Source organism: Mirounga leonina, unplaced genomic scaffold (genome assembly GCF_011800145.1).
Source record: "Mirounga leonina isolate KUSES-001 unplaced genomic scaffold, KU_Mleo_1.0 Mir_511, whole genome shotgun sequence".
In the NCBI taxonomy this organism is placed as follows: domain Eukaryota; kingdom Metazoa; phylum Chordata; class Mammalia; order Carnivora; family Phocidae; genus Mirounga; species Mirounga leonina.
Genome location: NW_023270793.1, coordinates 1 through 14,519, shown reverse-complemented (window position 1 = coordinate 14,519; position 14,519 = coordinate 1). Strand labels below are relative to the sequence as shown.

The 14,519-nt window shown below is 68.8% G+C and overlaps 1 protein-coding gene across 1 annotated transcript; it reads left to right on the top strand.

The window, feature by feature from the left end:
• The first annotated feature begins 656 nt into the window (after positions 1–656).
• MAN1B1 (mannosidase alpha class 1B member 1) lies at positions 657–14,519 on the top strand. The gene is made up of 15 exons (XM_034990291.1): positions 657–866; positions 2,235–2,666; positions 2,784–3,062; positions 3,496–3,604; positions 4,271–4,386; positions 5,994–6,148; positions 6,437–6,546; positions 7,796–7,981; positions 8,615–8,763; positions 9,179–9,367; positions 10,920–11,110; positions 11,961–12,081; positions 12,675–12,872; positions 12,949–13,080; positions 13,851–14,519. The coding sequence occupies exons 1-15, from the start codon at positions 657–659 to the stop codon at positions 14,061–14,063; spliced, it is 2,790 nt and encodes a 929-aa protein (XP_034846182.1). The 3' UTR covers positions 14,064–14,519.

Below are 14,519 nucleotides of genomic sequence, written 5' to 3'. Positions count from 1 at the left end.
TCATCCTGGATGAGAACCAGGCCAGGGCTCTGCAGCCCTGACTCACTCCCAGAGCTGCCAACCCCAGGGGCCTGAGGGGCAGGACACGGGTACCTCCACTGGGGTGGGGCCCCTCCCATCACCGGTACCGTGGACACAAATGACCCCAGGCGGGCTGGGGACCAACAAGGGCTCTTTGTCTGCGCTCCAGGCTGTGGGGTGTGGGCGGGAGGCAGAGGTGTGGCGTCCTCGCTCAGAACAGAGGCCCCCCGGAGGACCGATGGCCCGTCCAGCCCTACACGCACACCCGCTTGCTGAGGAGCGCCAGCCGCTCCAGCTTTCCTGCAGAGGCACAGAAGAGGCAAGGAGAGGGAGGGGCCGGCGTCTCTCCCTCACAGGGCACCGCGTCTGAGGCGCCGCCCCCTCCCTCCCTCTAGCAGCTGAACCGTACCTGCGGCGAGGCTGGGGGAGGGTTCGCAGCCCAGCCCCCCAACTTCCCACCACCCCCAACCCACACGCAGCCTGCACACCTAAAGCTGGATCCTCTCAATTTCCCTCGGACGCCCCGGCCGCTCGGCCCCGTCTGCGGTTGGTTCGGGCTGCTGAACTGTACGTGCTTCCGCCAAGAACCAGCGGGACCAACGCCGGTGGCCTCACATGGTGGTTCAAGCTGAAATATGACCAGCCAGGGAGCTCCAGCCCTCGACCAGCTTGCCAGCAGCTTCCGACAGGTCTCGGTGCTCACGTCCTCCCGCGCTCTCTGGAGCCACAGCCCCACCTATGGGTCCACAAGCCCTGCACTGCACCCCCGCACCCTGACAGAGGCTGGGGGAAACCCGCAGGCCCAGGCCCTGAGCCCCTGCCTGGCCTTGCTGCGCCGGGCCCCCGTGCCTTCTCTCCCCTCCGGAAAGCAACACAGGGGCGCCAACCTCCCCACTGACGTGGACAGCGGCATGAATCGCAGCCTGCTGCCAAGCCTGGCCACCTGCCCCCACCCCCTCCACGGCAGCCCACACCCCCGTGCAAGCTGTGCTCTCCCCAGGGGGAGCACGTTCCCTGGACAGCGGGTTCACATGCAGCTGATTCCCCCAGCAGCTTGCAGGGGGCGGTAGACCTGTCCATGCACCCTGACCTGGGCAAGAGGGCAGGGGCAGGGCCCCGCCCAAAGCCCAGAGGAAGACTTCGCTCCCACCCAGGTCCTGCCCGCCCTTTGCAAACCTCAGAGTTGCACCGTGTGCCTCAGGACCCTTCTCCCAGCTGCTCCACAGGCAAGCAGAGGGCCCGGACAGAGGAGGGTCGGCCAAGGTGGAGGTCCGGGTCCGGGTCCGGGGTCCTGCCCACAGCTGAGCAACCCTGCAACCTCTTTTCTACACTAGGTGGAAAAGACTATGAAGCAGCTTGCTTTGAAGGGCACGGTTTATTTGAAAGTAATTACACCTTTCCATCGAGTTTCAAACATAGCACAGAGGGGCCCCCGGGGCCCTTCACCGTGTCCCTCTTACAAGATCGCGGGGCGCCACCAAACCAGGAACGCCGGGAGGGCTCTGAAGTGCTTTCTCACAGGTGTGCGTTCCTGTGCCTCCTGGGCACTCGAGGCAGCACGGCCCCTCCCCACAACGCCGTCTGTCCCTCAGGCTACCTTTAGAGCCTCTAACCCCAGACCACCGATCACGACACCCCTGGCTTTTGAAAGACTGCCCCGAACTCTTTGATTTCCCACAGAACGACAGCGGGGGTGGGGAGGAGGGCGGATTTCCAATAAACTCAAGATGCCGTGATTGACCCCTGGCCTGGCGAGTGCAGCTTCTGACCAGCACACGTCGTGGGAACGACAACCTGGTGTTCCCGGCTCTGTCCCTGCAAGGGAACAGGAGTCCACACCCCGAGCCGCTCCGGCTCTGGGCTGCCCGGGAATCCCCTCGCGCTCCCGCCCAGCTCTCCGCCGGGGTCTCCGAGCGGCCGGAGACAACCCGGTGGGTCAGACACCCGGGGGTGGGCCCAGAACCTGCCCCCCGAGCCAGCGCTCCAGGGGAGGGCTCCTGCACTCTCAGCTTGGGAGCCTGGTGACACCCTCCAGATCCCACCGTCCGCCTGCCAACGGGACGTGCAGGAAGGAGGCATCCGGGCCCGGCCGGCGCCGCCTGCGGAGTTGGGTGTGGGGAGACACCGGCGGAGGGGGTCTCTAGAAGGGACGGGGGCGGGAGAGCACGAGGCCCTCTCGGGGGCAGGCTCAGGCCAGCCCCGGTGCTGAGCAGGACGCACACGCAGAACTGCTGCCGCCGGGCCTGCGGGGCGGCGGGCTCACCCAAGGAGCCTGGCCCGCAGAGCGCCGCGCAGGGGCCGAGTTCGAGGTGCGGCGGCGGCAAGCCCCGGGCAGGGCCCGGAGCCGGGCAGACCCTCGGCGCCACGGGCCTGCGCCGCCCTTCCGCGCCTCCGCCGAAGGGAACCGCGCGCACCGCTCGCTGCAGCGGCCGTCCGCGCGCCCCGAGGGCCGTCGGGCCCCGAGGATGGAGCCGGAGGGCCGCCGCCCTGCCTGCCCCGACTCCGCCTGCTGCCCGGGCCGGGGACTCTGCCGGGCCGCGGAGTCGGGCCCCGGGGCGCCCAGCGGGCGCGGAGCGCCGGCCGGGCCCCGAGAGACCCCGCCGAGCCCAGGCCCAGGCTGCGCGCCGGCGGGACACTGTGCGCAGGCGCGGGCGGGCAAGCGCTGAGGGCGTGAGGTCACGGTGCGGCCGTGCGCCGGCGCGGTGGGACGTAAACAGGCGCGCAGGGCCCGCGAGGGCGGGCGCAGGCGCAGTGGGGGCTAGGAAGGCGCGGCGCAGGCGCATTGGCCGCGCACGCGATGGGCGGGGTGTTGGCGGCGCTGCGATGGCTGCCCGCGGGTGTCGGGCCGGCGACGCCCCCGGCCCCTCTCAGAGCCCGGCCTCCTGACGCCGCCAGTGGGCGGGGCCGCCCGGGCCGCCTCCGCCGCTGTCATGTATCCGACGCCGCCGCCGGCGCCGCAGCGGGACTTCATCTCGGTGACGCTGAGCCTCGGCCGGAGCTACGACGGCAGCAAAAGCTGGCGGCGGCGCTCGTGCTGGAGGGTGAGGGTCCAGCCCGGGGTCGCGGGGTCGCGGGGTCCCGGGGTCGCGGGGTCCGGGGCCCCGGGCCCAGGGGGCGATGGAGCCGGCCTGCGGCGGTCTTTGGGGCCCGAGCTCCGCGGGGTGGGGGCGGCGCGCGGCCGCCCGCGCTGAGAGCTGTCCCTCGGGGCGGCGAGGCAGGAGCCCAGCCCGTGCCCGCTCGGCAGCGTTCCCGGCGGTCTCGGGCTGCGGGGCGTCCGCGCCGCGCGTTGGGCAGGTGCGAGGTCCCGCCGGCGATCGCGGCTCGCCCGTCCCTGGCGAGAGGGCGCCTCCCCCGGTGCCGAAACCGGGCCCGGGGAGTTGCTGGCTGTCCTTTCTGAACTGGCAGCGGCTGGAGAGGTTCCCAGTTGTGTCGCTTTCGGTCAAAAGCCTCATTCTCCCCCCCCCCCCCCCCCAGAAATGGAAGCAGCTGTCGCGATTACAGCGCAACGTGATCCTCTTCTTGCTCACGTTTCTGATGCTCTGTGGACTCGTGTCCTACATCGGCGTGGCTGACCAGTGGAGAGGTATCAGCTACACGTGTGCCTTAACGTGACCTGTGTGTGTCACTGAGGGCCGACCGGGCAGGAGGGTCTCGCAGTCCACCTGGAAGGTCAGCGGGTAGAGCGTTTCGATCCACGTGGCCAGAACACGGTTGTGAGTTTCCCCTCGTGGGGCTGCTTCCGTAGCGTCTGGCGGTGGCAAGTCCCGGCATCTCCATCCCCTCTGCCTCGCAGAGAAGCGGAGGTCCTGAGGTCGCAAGCTCGGTCCACACACACCCCGTGAACTTCCTCACACGTGTTCCCGTGTGTGTGCAAAGGCCCGGGCAGAGTTCTGGCGAGCAAGTAGAGAATGCTGGTGAATTTCTCTGTTACGGTCCTGGCTGGCGTTCAGCAGGAAGGCTGAGGAGCCGCCGCAGGGGGCTCAAGCCAGGGGCCCGCTTGCAACCCTTCGTAGTCGCTGGAAGGGAAGAGGTTAAGGCCACGTATTTGCGGGGTGTGGGTTAGGGTTAAGGATCAGAACCGCCAAGGGCTTTGAAAAAGGTTTGATTCCCTCGGCCGCCCTTGGACCTTCTCTGGTCGCTGGTGTCCTTTCGTAAGGAATCACGCCTGCCTGGACGTGCTCTGTGACAGGCTTTGAGTCTCCTCCAGGCTGTGTGGCCTGCTGGGGATCCAACCCATTCTCTTGTTTAGCTGTGAACGGCCGGTCAGCAGAAGAGCGGAAGGTGAGGCCTGCGGATCCGCCCGTGTTGCCAGCTCCTCAGAAAGCAGACGCTAATCCAGAAAACTTCCCAGGGGTTTTACCTCAGGTACTGTGGGGCACCTACACGTGGGGTCGTCGCCCGGGTCCGACACGCGGGCCTTTCAAAACAGTATGTGGTGTTTCAAGCAGACGGGGAAGAATCCTCTCTCTCACCATCTGTGTGATGCTGGAGCCTCGCACGCTCCTTGTGCTGAGCCGGTAGGATGACACTTGGGGCGGGAAAGAGGAATACTCTTTCCTTCGTTCTTCTTGAACACCGGCCAGCGTGCCAGATCCTGGGTTAGCTGGTGAGCAAAACGGACCCGACCCCTGTCTCGAGGAGCTGCGGGCTGGCGGGAGCAGGCAGGTGGCCCGTGGCGGACATCCTGCGAGGAAGAGAGCGGTGGCTGCCGTGAGGGATAAGAGCCGGTCCCCAGGCTTCTCAGGGAAGCCTCTGTGAGGGTGGGACACTGAATTGCAGCCTGAGGCCGAGAAGCCGTTTGGTTCTGGGTAGAGTCAGGAGAGCCCGGCTCGAGTTGAATGAAAGTGCCCAAGGGAAGGGGGGCTGGGCTTGCTCAGGGAGTCGAAGCTTCAGCGGGTCTGGACGGGGCAGGGGGCCGGGATCGGTCCAGGCCGGGCCCTACGGGGCTGCCCTGGCGAGCAGCAGGAGGCCACTCTCCAGACTGTCCCATTCAGGGGCTGTGGGTGAAAAAGCGGGTCTTTTCCCTCGTAGAGCCAACAGGCGTCTCTTCTCCTTCTTTTGGCCACTCCTTTGCACACAGACTCTCCCGTAAACGTAAGGAAAGCAGAGCCAGCCAGGCTCGTTTCCCCATTGAAACGCTTCCAGAGGTGTTTCGGGAGGTCCGTGATCCGGTCTCTGGTGTCCAGCAGGGGCCTGGGCGCTAAGGGGTTAATATGCACGTCTCCCCTGGTCCAGGCCTCTGGACTGGGAGCCCCCTGTGGAGGCCACTTGCACTTTCTCTCTCGCTCGGACTCCAGCACGGTCCCCCGTCGGTGCTTTGTTTCGGCCAGACCCCGTTCTCCTGGCCACGGGGGTCCCAGCTCGCTGTCACTGGTGTCTTTACGACGAGAACATCTTCCCAGGTTCTGTGGCTACTGAGAAGCACAGGTTTTTTCCGATTCCCAAGGGGGCCTCCTTCCCGTCCTCTGGAGGAGGCGCCTCTCCCCGCCCTCCCTCTGCTGAGGACTGGCTGCTCCCGGGCCCCTACCCTCTGTCCCTGGACCCGGCGCCCGTCCCTCGCCACAGCGTTCAAGGATGAAGTGCAGGAACCCAGGGCCCAGGCCCGCAACAGTGTTCTCTCCGGCTCCATCCACGGGGACGTGTCCTGAACCTGTCTTGCTACCTTTAGGGTCTGTGACAGCCTGGAAGCATCCCGGACCAGGAGTTTAACCCGCCATCCAGGGCCACGCCAGCCCGTTGGAACAGTCTCCATCCCGGTCGGCCGGGGCCAGGAGATGGCGAGTCAGGATCTCCTGGCCAAATCTGCGTGGTGTGATGAAAAACGAAAGGAATTTCCTCTGGGGCCGTGTGCTGCTAGCCAGTTCACACAGTCCGCGGGGTTGGGTCTGATAGGGGGAGCGTCTCAGGGGAAAAGGAAGAGCAGCCCACAGGCAATTGAAGTGTTTTTGCGGGTGACTCTTATTTCTATCTAGAAGCCTAGAAGGCATTTCCGACGGCGACCACCCAACCTGCAGATTCGAGCCCCCGGTAAAGACTCCGAGGACCGGAGGCAGGACGACACCCAGCGGAGGGACGAGGCGGTGGGCGACGCTCGTCGGGAAGAAAACACACAGAGAACAGCGGTCAGGTACGAGGAGCGTCCGTGGAGGCTGGACGTGCAGAAACGTTGAGGCCCGCGTATCTGACGTTTCTGAAAACCAAAGAGGAGGAGAATGAGCACAACGTCTAAAGTACATCTTGCTTTCGGAGCAGGCAGGATCCAGAGCGGGACCCTGGTGGGAGCGGGCCCCGCCTTCTCCTGCTTGTCCTGCCTGGAGTGGAGGGCGGCAGGGAGGCCCGCCGGGTCGGGGGGACCTTGGGACGTTTGCATCTCCGCCCTCAAGCTGGCTGATTGCTCTTCCTTCTCTCCCCGAAGCTGGAGGGGAGCGGTGATTGAGCCGCAGCCCGGCACCGAACTTCCTTCGAGAAAGGCAGAGGCCCCCCCCAAGCCTTCCTCACAGGCCCCCGGGATTCAGAACCAAGCAGGTAAGGCCCCACCTGCACCCTGTTGGGCCTCACCTGGACATTCTGACGGAGAGGGTGTGCGGACGCCCAGAGAGCCTTGGCGATGACACCGGGCTCCTTGGTGGCCCGTCGCTGCAGCCACGGGCCGCCCGTGTGGGCAGGATGCTCGTTTCTCCGGTTCCCCGCCTGGGTCTGTGCCACGGGGCGTGGGGGCCGGGGCGCCTGGGGAATGTGGAGACACAGCCGACCCCTCTGCACCGGCACCCAGGCCGGACGGGGTCTCCCGGCAGGTCTGCGGGGTCTCCCGTGGTGGCAGCCGTACTGGAGGGCCTTCCGGGCATGGGTGCTTTGTAAGCCCCGTGCAGCCTGTCTGCTTCGGATCTCACGGTGCCCTCTGAGGTCACCCGCCGGTCGTATCCCCATTCCACAGATCGGAGAACTGAGGTTAGGCCTGTCACGGCCAAGGCCACGTGCCTGGTGGAGCGGGGCTCGCGCAAGCTCACCCGACTCGGGGCCCGGGCTGTGGCCCTCTGGTCCCAGCTGCTGTTGCCTCCGAAGGAAGGGGGACGAGGGAGCCCGGAGCCGGGACGCACGGCCCCGGGCACGTGGGGGAGACAGAGTGATCGTGCGGCTTGGAGGACACGGTCAGAGCCGCGGGTATCAACACGGATGGGCCTCAGACAACCCCGAGAGAACACGTGCGGTGCAGCCCCGGACGCGCACGGTTTTGTCCACGCGGTGACTCTGTAACTCGTGCCCCGTCCTCCCAGGTGTGGAGAGCAGAGACCTTCTGCCCCACATCAGTCACGAGGGCACCCCGGAAAGGCGACATGGGGCCTCGGGGACATCTGCTCCATGTTATTTCCTCTTTGAAAGCGCCCGGGGTGAGGAGGTGCGGCGGGGACACCTGGAAGATGAGGCGCTCCCGTCCGGGTCGGCAGCAGCCGGCACGCTCGACGCTCCCGAAGCCAGAGGGCACGGCGCAGCCATCGGGCCCTCTCGCATCGGACCCCCAGAGGGTCGTGCCCGCCGGGCCCCTGGTGGAGGCGGACGGGCCCGGGCCGGGCGGACCTTGCAGGCCCCGGAGGCCTCGCCACCTTGGCAGACGTGTCCAGCCGTGCGGCCCCGACCTTCGGCACCATCGACTGCTGCCCCACAGCCCTGGACAGGGCCCCCCCCTCACCGTGCCCCATTCAGCTTGGGGCTGCAGAGGGGCCCCGTGTGAACCCTGACCGGGGCCGGTCCCGGTGACCTGCTGTCTTCCTTCCAGCTTCCCCGAACGAGCGTCAGAGGGCCGTGATCGATGCCTTCCGCCACGCGTGGGCCGGGTACCGCAAGTTCGCCTGGGGCCACGACGAGCTGAAACCTGTGTCCAGGTCCTTCAGCGAGTGGTTTGGCCTGGGCCTGACGCTGATTGACGCCCTGGACACCATGTGGATTTTAGGTCTGAGGAAAGGTATCTGCTCGTTCCCTAGCACGCGGCCAAGTTCTCCTCGGGTGACTCTCGGGCGAGCGGGCGAGCGAGCCGTGAGCGGGAGGGGGCAAACGCTGTCGCGCTCTCCCTCCGGACGTGCTGGGCGTGGGCAGGTGCTTTGCCGCTTGACGTCGGGCGCCCGGGGGACGCTCAGGACACCCGCTGCGGACGTGGGCCGCGGCGTCCAGGGGCGGTTCCAGCCGGATCCTCTGTTGCAGCCGGAAGGGGCTCTGTGGCGGGAGGTGGCACGGGATCCGGTAGGCTGTCAGCGCCCCGGGTCTCTCCCTCACGGCCTCCTTACGCCTCGCAGGTCGGGTGGCTTGGAGCTCGCGGGTCTTTGGTTGTTTCTGCATTGATAAGGTCCGTTTTCCCACCGAATCACTCACGCGGCCCTCTGTTCCGCCGTGTTGCGCCTGTGCTCTCGAGTGCACCCCGGCCCCCTCTTGTCTGTGCGCGTGAGGACGCGAGGGCTCCTTCCCTGGCCGCAGGACACGACGTGGGGAGCCTGCGGGAGAAAGAGCGACACGAGAATGCAGGGGGCCCCCCGAGCGAGAGGTCACGGGGGCGTGCTGGGACCACTGACCCGCTCCCCTCCCACGCTCTTCCGTGTCGCAGAGTTTGAAGAGGCCAGGAAGTGGGTGTCTAAGAAGCTGCGTTTCCAGAAAGACGTGGACGTCAACCTGTTTGAGAGCACGATCCGCATCCTGGGCGGGCTGCTGAGCGCCTACCACCTGTCTGGGGACGACCTCTTCCTGAAGAAGGCCGTGAGTGTCCCGGCGCCGGGGGGACTCACGCCTGCGGGGAGAGCAGCCCCGAGCGCGAGCGTGCGAGCGGTTGTCGCTGGGCTCCCGGGGCTCGGTGGGGGAGGGGAGGGGGGAGGGGAGGGGAGGGGCCTGTCGGTTCCCGGTCCTCCGTGGTCCCGTCCCGTGGAGCCCGGTTTCCGCGCGTGCACGTGAGCGGGCGTCGCGCAGCCTGTGGGCACCGCGACTTGCAGGGCAACTCCCGGAAATCCTCGAGGCCAGCTCGGTTTGGCTGCCGTGGAGTGTCGAGGCCACGGGCAGCCAGCAAAGTCCGTGTCCGCGTGACCGGGCGGAGCCGGGGGACGGGCTGGCGTCGTGGAACGGAGGCGAGGCCGCCGTGCGGCAGGGAGCCTTGATTCCTCGCTGTGTTGTGTATCAGGAGGATTTTGGGAATCGGCTCATGCCTGCGTTCCAGACGCCCTCCAAGATCCCCTACTCCGACGTGAACATCGGCACCGGGGCCGCCCACCCGCCCCGCTGGACCTCGGACAGCACGGTGGCCGAGGTCACGAGCATTCAGCTGGAGTTCCGGGAGCTCTCGCGCCTCACGGGCAGTAAGAAGTTTCAGGTACGGAGGGGCCGGGCTGCTGGCCGGGAGTGCGGCCGGCTCGCCGCAGGAGGTGCGGGCTCGCGTGCGGGGCGGCCCTGGGCCGTTTCTCCTCGGCAGATCCCGCTCTCTCAGTGAGAACAGAGGCCGGGGCGTCGAGGCGGCGCCTGGGGGCCGAGTCCCCGCCCGGCCCTGCCCTGCTGCAGGCCCGCGTCCTCAGGGTGCCAGCCGCCAGCCTCCCACGTGCCGCAGGGTGGGGGGGCAGCGGCGGCCGCGCCGGGAGGGGGGGGTGAGGCGCAAACGAGGGAGCCGCGCGCGGTTTTTCTCACTCGACCGCCCGTGGTTGGCCGTTCTCGTCGGTGCGTCCTCGGCCCCGTTCGGCGGTGCCGCGGTCCTCGAGGGGGAGCGTGTGGACTCGGCGCCGCGTGGGGGCCGTTCCCCTCTCTTTGAGAAGCACAGAGTCGTGATTCAAGTGAAATCGTGGCTCCTCGCGTGGACCTGGCACCGCGTTCCCCAGCTGTGGTCGTTGGCGCGCTCTGTCGCCAGCACGACGCCGTCCCCTTCGGCAGCAGCCGCGCCCCTGACGCTCCCTCCCGGCGAGTGTGGGCCCGCGTGCTGGGGTCGTGCTCGGGCCGCCCGCGTCCGGTTCGTTCGCTGCAGGTGGGGTTTTCTTCCGTGTGGAAGGCGCCCACAGCATTCCTCTGTGCCGCGGCCCGTGTCCACGCGTCCGTTCCCGCGGCCGGCGCCGTGGGGGTCGTGAGAGGGTGCTCCCACCAGCAGGGTCTCGCCACGCTCGGGGCTCCGGTTCTTCCACGGCGGCCGGCGCGTGGTCGGTCGGTCAGCCTTCGGAGACGGCCGTCACGTCGGGCGCTTCAGGGTGCCTCGCCGTGGATTTGATTTCTGTACCGATGACACGCGGCGTTCCCGAGTCCTTGCCGGCCCCGCGCGTGTGTCCTGGGCAGTGACGTGCGTGCGGGCCCCTCCCCGCCTGTGGACGGCGTGGTGGTCTTCCCATCGCTGGCCCCTGGTCCAGCAGCTCAGCACGTGTGTCAGGCGGCCGCAGCCCGATGCTGGGGACAAGAGAGGGCTCGAGGCGGGTGTGGGCATGTGTGTCGGGTCGAGCCCAGGAAGGGGCTCCCCTCGCGGGGTCCTGAGCTCAGCGTGGGGATGAGCCGCGAGTCCGGGCGCGGAAGCAGCCCTGCCTGCCTTCGCTCCAGCAAGTGGGAGCAGCCGGCCGCACCTGGGCAGGAGGTCGTGGGGGCCAGGGCTGTGGTTTTCAGACACGGTCCCCCTGTCTGGAGGATGAGTCGGGCCCTGTCATCGGGGCCGTGTCATCTGCCCGCCCCTCGAGGCGGCCACGCGTGAGGGAGCCGGACTGGGTCGCCGCGGGGCCTGGGCCAGTCTCAGAAGCCTCTGTCGGGCAGCTGGGCTGGGGGACGCCGCGGGCCGGGACGCCGGCCCGCCCTCTCCTCCACGGGGCGCGGATCCGTCCCGTGGGGGCGAGCCAGCGCAGCCCCTCTCTGCAGCTTGCCCGCCCCCTCGCTCAGCCCCGCTCTCCCCTCGTGTGCCCCAGGAGGCTGCGGAGGAGGTGACGAGGCGCGTCCACTCGCTGTCGGGCAAGAAGGACGGGCTGGTGCCCATGTTCATCAACACGCACAGCGGCCTCTTCACACACATGGGCGTGTTCACGTTGGGCGCCAGGGCCGACAGCTACTACGAGTACCTGCTGAAGCAGTGGATCCAGGGCGGAAAGAAGGAGACCCAGTGAGGCCGGTTTCTGCTGCGTTGGGGCGGGGTCCCCGCGGCTCCGCTGGCGCCCGGGTCTCGGTCAGGCAGCCGCAGCCGTGCCGGGCCCGCGCTCGGCCCCTCCGCGGGGGATGCGTTTCTTCCAAGCACAGCCCGTGGGCCGAGGGCCGGGGACCTGGCTGGTCGCTGAGCCCCATGGCCCTTCCGCGCCAGGCGGGGCCCGGGGTCTGCGCCTGGCCGAGGGGCCCCCAGCTCACCAGCTGAGCGGTCCCCCCCGGGGTTGTGGGGGCCACCGTGTGCACGCGCTCCCCAGCAGAAGGCGGCCGGGAACAGCTGGGCCTCCCGCGCTTACCGTCGGTCGCTTAGAATACGGGCTTTCCCGGGGGGGCGGCGGGGGGGGGCGGCACGATGCGTAGCCGCGTCGTCCCACGGTGTGGAAGACAGAGCTCACCCTCGTGAGGGAACCGGAAATCCCCGAAGTCTCGAGCCTGGGGGTGACGGGCACCCAGAACCCCCGGGGGCAGCTCCGGGCCGACCCCTGCGGGCAGGGACAAGGGCGTCACATCTGGGGAGCCTGCGGGGACGTCGGGGTCCTGGGGCTCTGCGGAGGCTGGGCTTGGGTGTCCCTCGGGGCCGGTTGAGAGGAACGACCCTCCTCGGGAGCAGAAGGCACAGCCCTATGCCCCACGCCGCTGGCGGCCGCGAGCCTCCTCCGGGCTGGCCCGGCGCCACCCCAGACGGGGCCAGGCCTCTCGGCCACTAGCGTGTGCGTGGCAGCTCACAGCCGTGCGGCCGCTCCTGGGCGACGGGGGCGGGGGGTCCGTGCGCCCGCCTGGCCGGAGCTGACGGGCCCTGCCGCTCTGCCCAGGTTAGTGGAAGACTACCTCGAAGCCATCGAGGGAATCAAGAGGCACCTGCTGCGCAGGTCTGAGCCCAGGAAGCTCACCTTTGTGGGGGAGCTCGCCCACGGCCGCTTCAGTGCCAAGATGGTGAGCGTGTGCGCGAGCCAGGTGGGGTGTCGGGGGCGGGAGGCTTCGGCACCCTCCTGCGTGTCCTGAACCGCGACGGAGTCGTGAGTCCGGGCGTTGCAGGGAGCGATGCAGTTCCGGCCGTGGGGCGTGTGGCTGGGCTGCGTGGCCTGCGTGTCTCCACGACGGCAGCGGGAGCTGAGGGGGAGCTGGGTCTGCGATGGGCCCCTGGCCGCTCCCCCAGGGTCCCGGCTCCCCGCCTCCCAGGGACCCTCCCTCCCCCCTCTGCCCTGGTCTCCTGCCACCGGGACTGCGGTGCCCCATTGGTGTTCGTGGGGTCGGGCGGAGGGTCGGGGGGAGGCCCGGGTCAGCATCTGCTCTCCCGGGAGGGGGAGGGGGTGTCCTGCCACCGCCTTCTCCCCTGCTCCCGTTGAGCCCCAAGTGCTGGGCCTGTAGTCGAGTCGCGTGCCCGAGTGGACCCTGAGGCGTCCCCGCTCGGGCTCGTCGGCTCCTGGGGACGTGGGAGGCCCGAGACAGCGCTGGACCCGGTGCTGCCGCCCCCCGCCCCGTGCGGCCACAGACTCAGCGGTGGTGAGGACACGCTCTGATTTCAGGACCACCTGGTATGCTTCCTGCCAGGGACGCTGGCTCTGGGCGCCCACCACGGCCTGCCCTCTGACCACATGGAGCTGGCCCGGGCGCTCATGGACACCTGCTACCAGATGAACCGCCAGATGGAGACGGGGCTGAGCCCCGAAATCGTGCACTTCAACCTGTACCCCCAGAGCGACCAGAAGGACGTGCAGGTCAAGGTGAGCCGGGGCCGGGCTCTGGTGTGGGGGGCGCGTGGGGGCCTCGCCTGAGCTCAGCCCGTGTTCCGCGTCCCAGCCGGCCGACAAGCACAACCTGCTGCGGCCCGAGACGGTGGAGAGCTTGTTCTACCTGCACCGCCTCACGGGGGACCCCAAGTACCAGGACTGGGGCTGGCAGATCCTGCAGAGCTTCAACACGTACACGCGGGTGAGCCGCCTGCCCGCCGCCCGGTCGGCGTCCCCGGCTCCTCACCGGCCACCTCGCCCTGGGCCGCGGGGGTGGGGGGTGGGTGCGCGGGCTCGCCGTGGCCTCGGGAGTTCGGGGCGCGTGGGGGCCGGGGTGTCCCTCGGTCGCGTCTCGAGGGACCAGGCTCTGTGGGGAGGGCCCCTGCCGGGGCCCCATGTGCACGGGCACATCCTTCCCGGATCCCCCGTGTGCCCGGGGCAGCCCTTCTCCACCCCGGGATGACCTCGGGGCCACCGCTCCCCGACGGCGCCATGACCTGGCCCTGCCCCCACCGTGCTGGGGGCCCTGCCGCCCGTCCTGCCGCCGGGGCCCTGGCTCTGAGGAGGTCACGCCCTGTCCAGGGCCCACCACCCACCCTGGCAGAGCCAGAGCTTGACCTCTGCCCTGTGGTGTGGGAGGCGGTGGGGTCTGGACTCCTCAGGTGATCTCGGAGCCTTCGGGAGGCGGCCTCCGAGTTTCGGAGGCGGCGCTTTCCATCAGGTCAGCTGAGGGGGGCTGGCACCACTGAGGGGGTGTCGTGAACTGTGGCTGGCCTCCAGGGGGGCCGGTCCCCTGGTGCACCTTGGGGTCACCCCCCCCAGGCCCTGCCCTGGGCCGCGCGCGCCCCGGTGAGGCAGGGAGACTCGGGGAGGGGGCCGTCCGGCTGCCGGGCCCGCACCCCGAGGGCCGAGCCCGGGGTGGGGGGCCGGCCGTGCCTGCAGCCGTGACCCCGCGGTCTCGCCTTCGCACAGGTCCCCTCGGGCGGCTACTCCTCCATCAGCAACGTCCAGGATCCCCTCAATCCCCAGCCCAGGGATAAGATGGAGAGCTTCTTTCTGGGGGAGACGCTCAAGTACCTGTATCTGCTCTTCTCCGACGACCCAGACCTGCTCAGCCTGGACGCCTACGTGTTCAACACCGAGGCTCACCCCCTGCCCATCTGGGTCCCGCCTAGGGGGGCCTGACGCCCCTGTGGGCAGTGCCTCAGACGTGACCCATCCCTGCTGTGATTCAGGGTTTCCCGTCCACTGGAGGAGGCTTCTTCCTTCTTCCTGTGAATCTTGAATCATGTTTACATTCCGAATACCCGAACAGCTTCCCGTCAGCCGGTGCCCGCGCTTCGTGGTGGTCCCTCGTGCCTGGTCGTCTCCCGGGGCGGCGCTGGGTCCCCCACATCGTGTTCGGAGACAAGAGCTGAAGGGACAGCCCGACATGCGGCTCAGCCTGGGGTCAGAGCCTGACGACGTGCCCTGACCCGAGGGTCCGGGGGGGCGCCCGTGACCCCCTGCGCATCCGGGCACCTGGTGGGTCGGCTGTGGTGTTTACACGTTGGACTCAGGGATCCTCCCCTGGCCCTGCAGGGGCTGGGAGGGGCGGGTGGGCGAGTTCGTCCTGCTCCTGGACCACCCGCTAGAATGGAC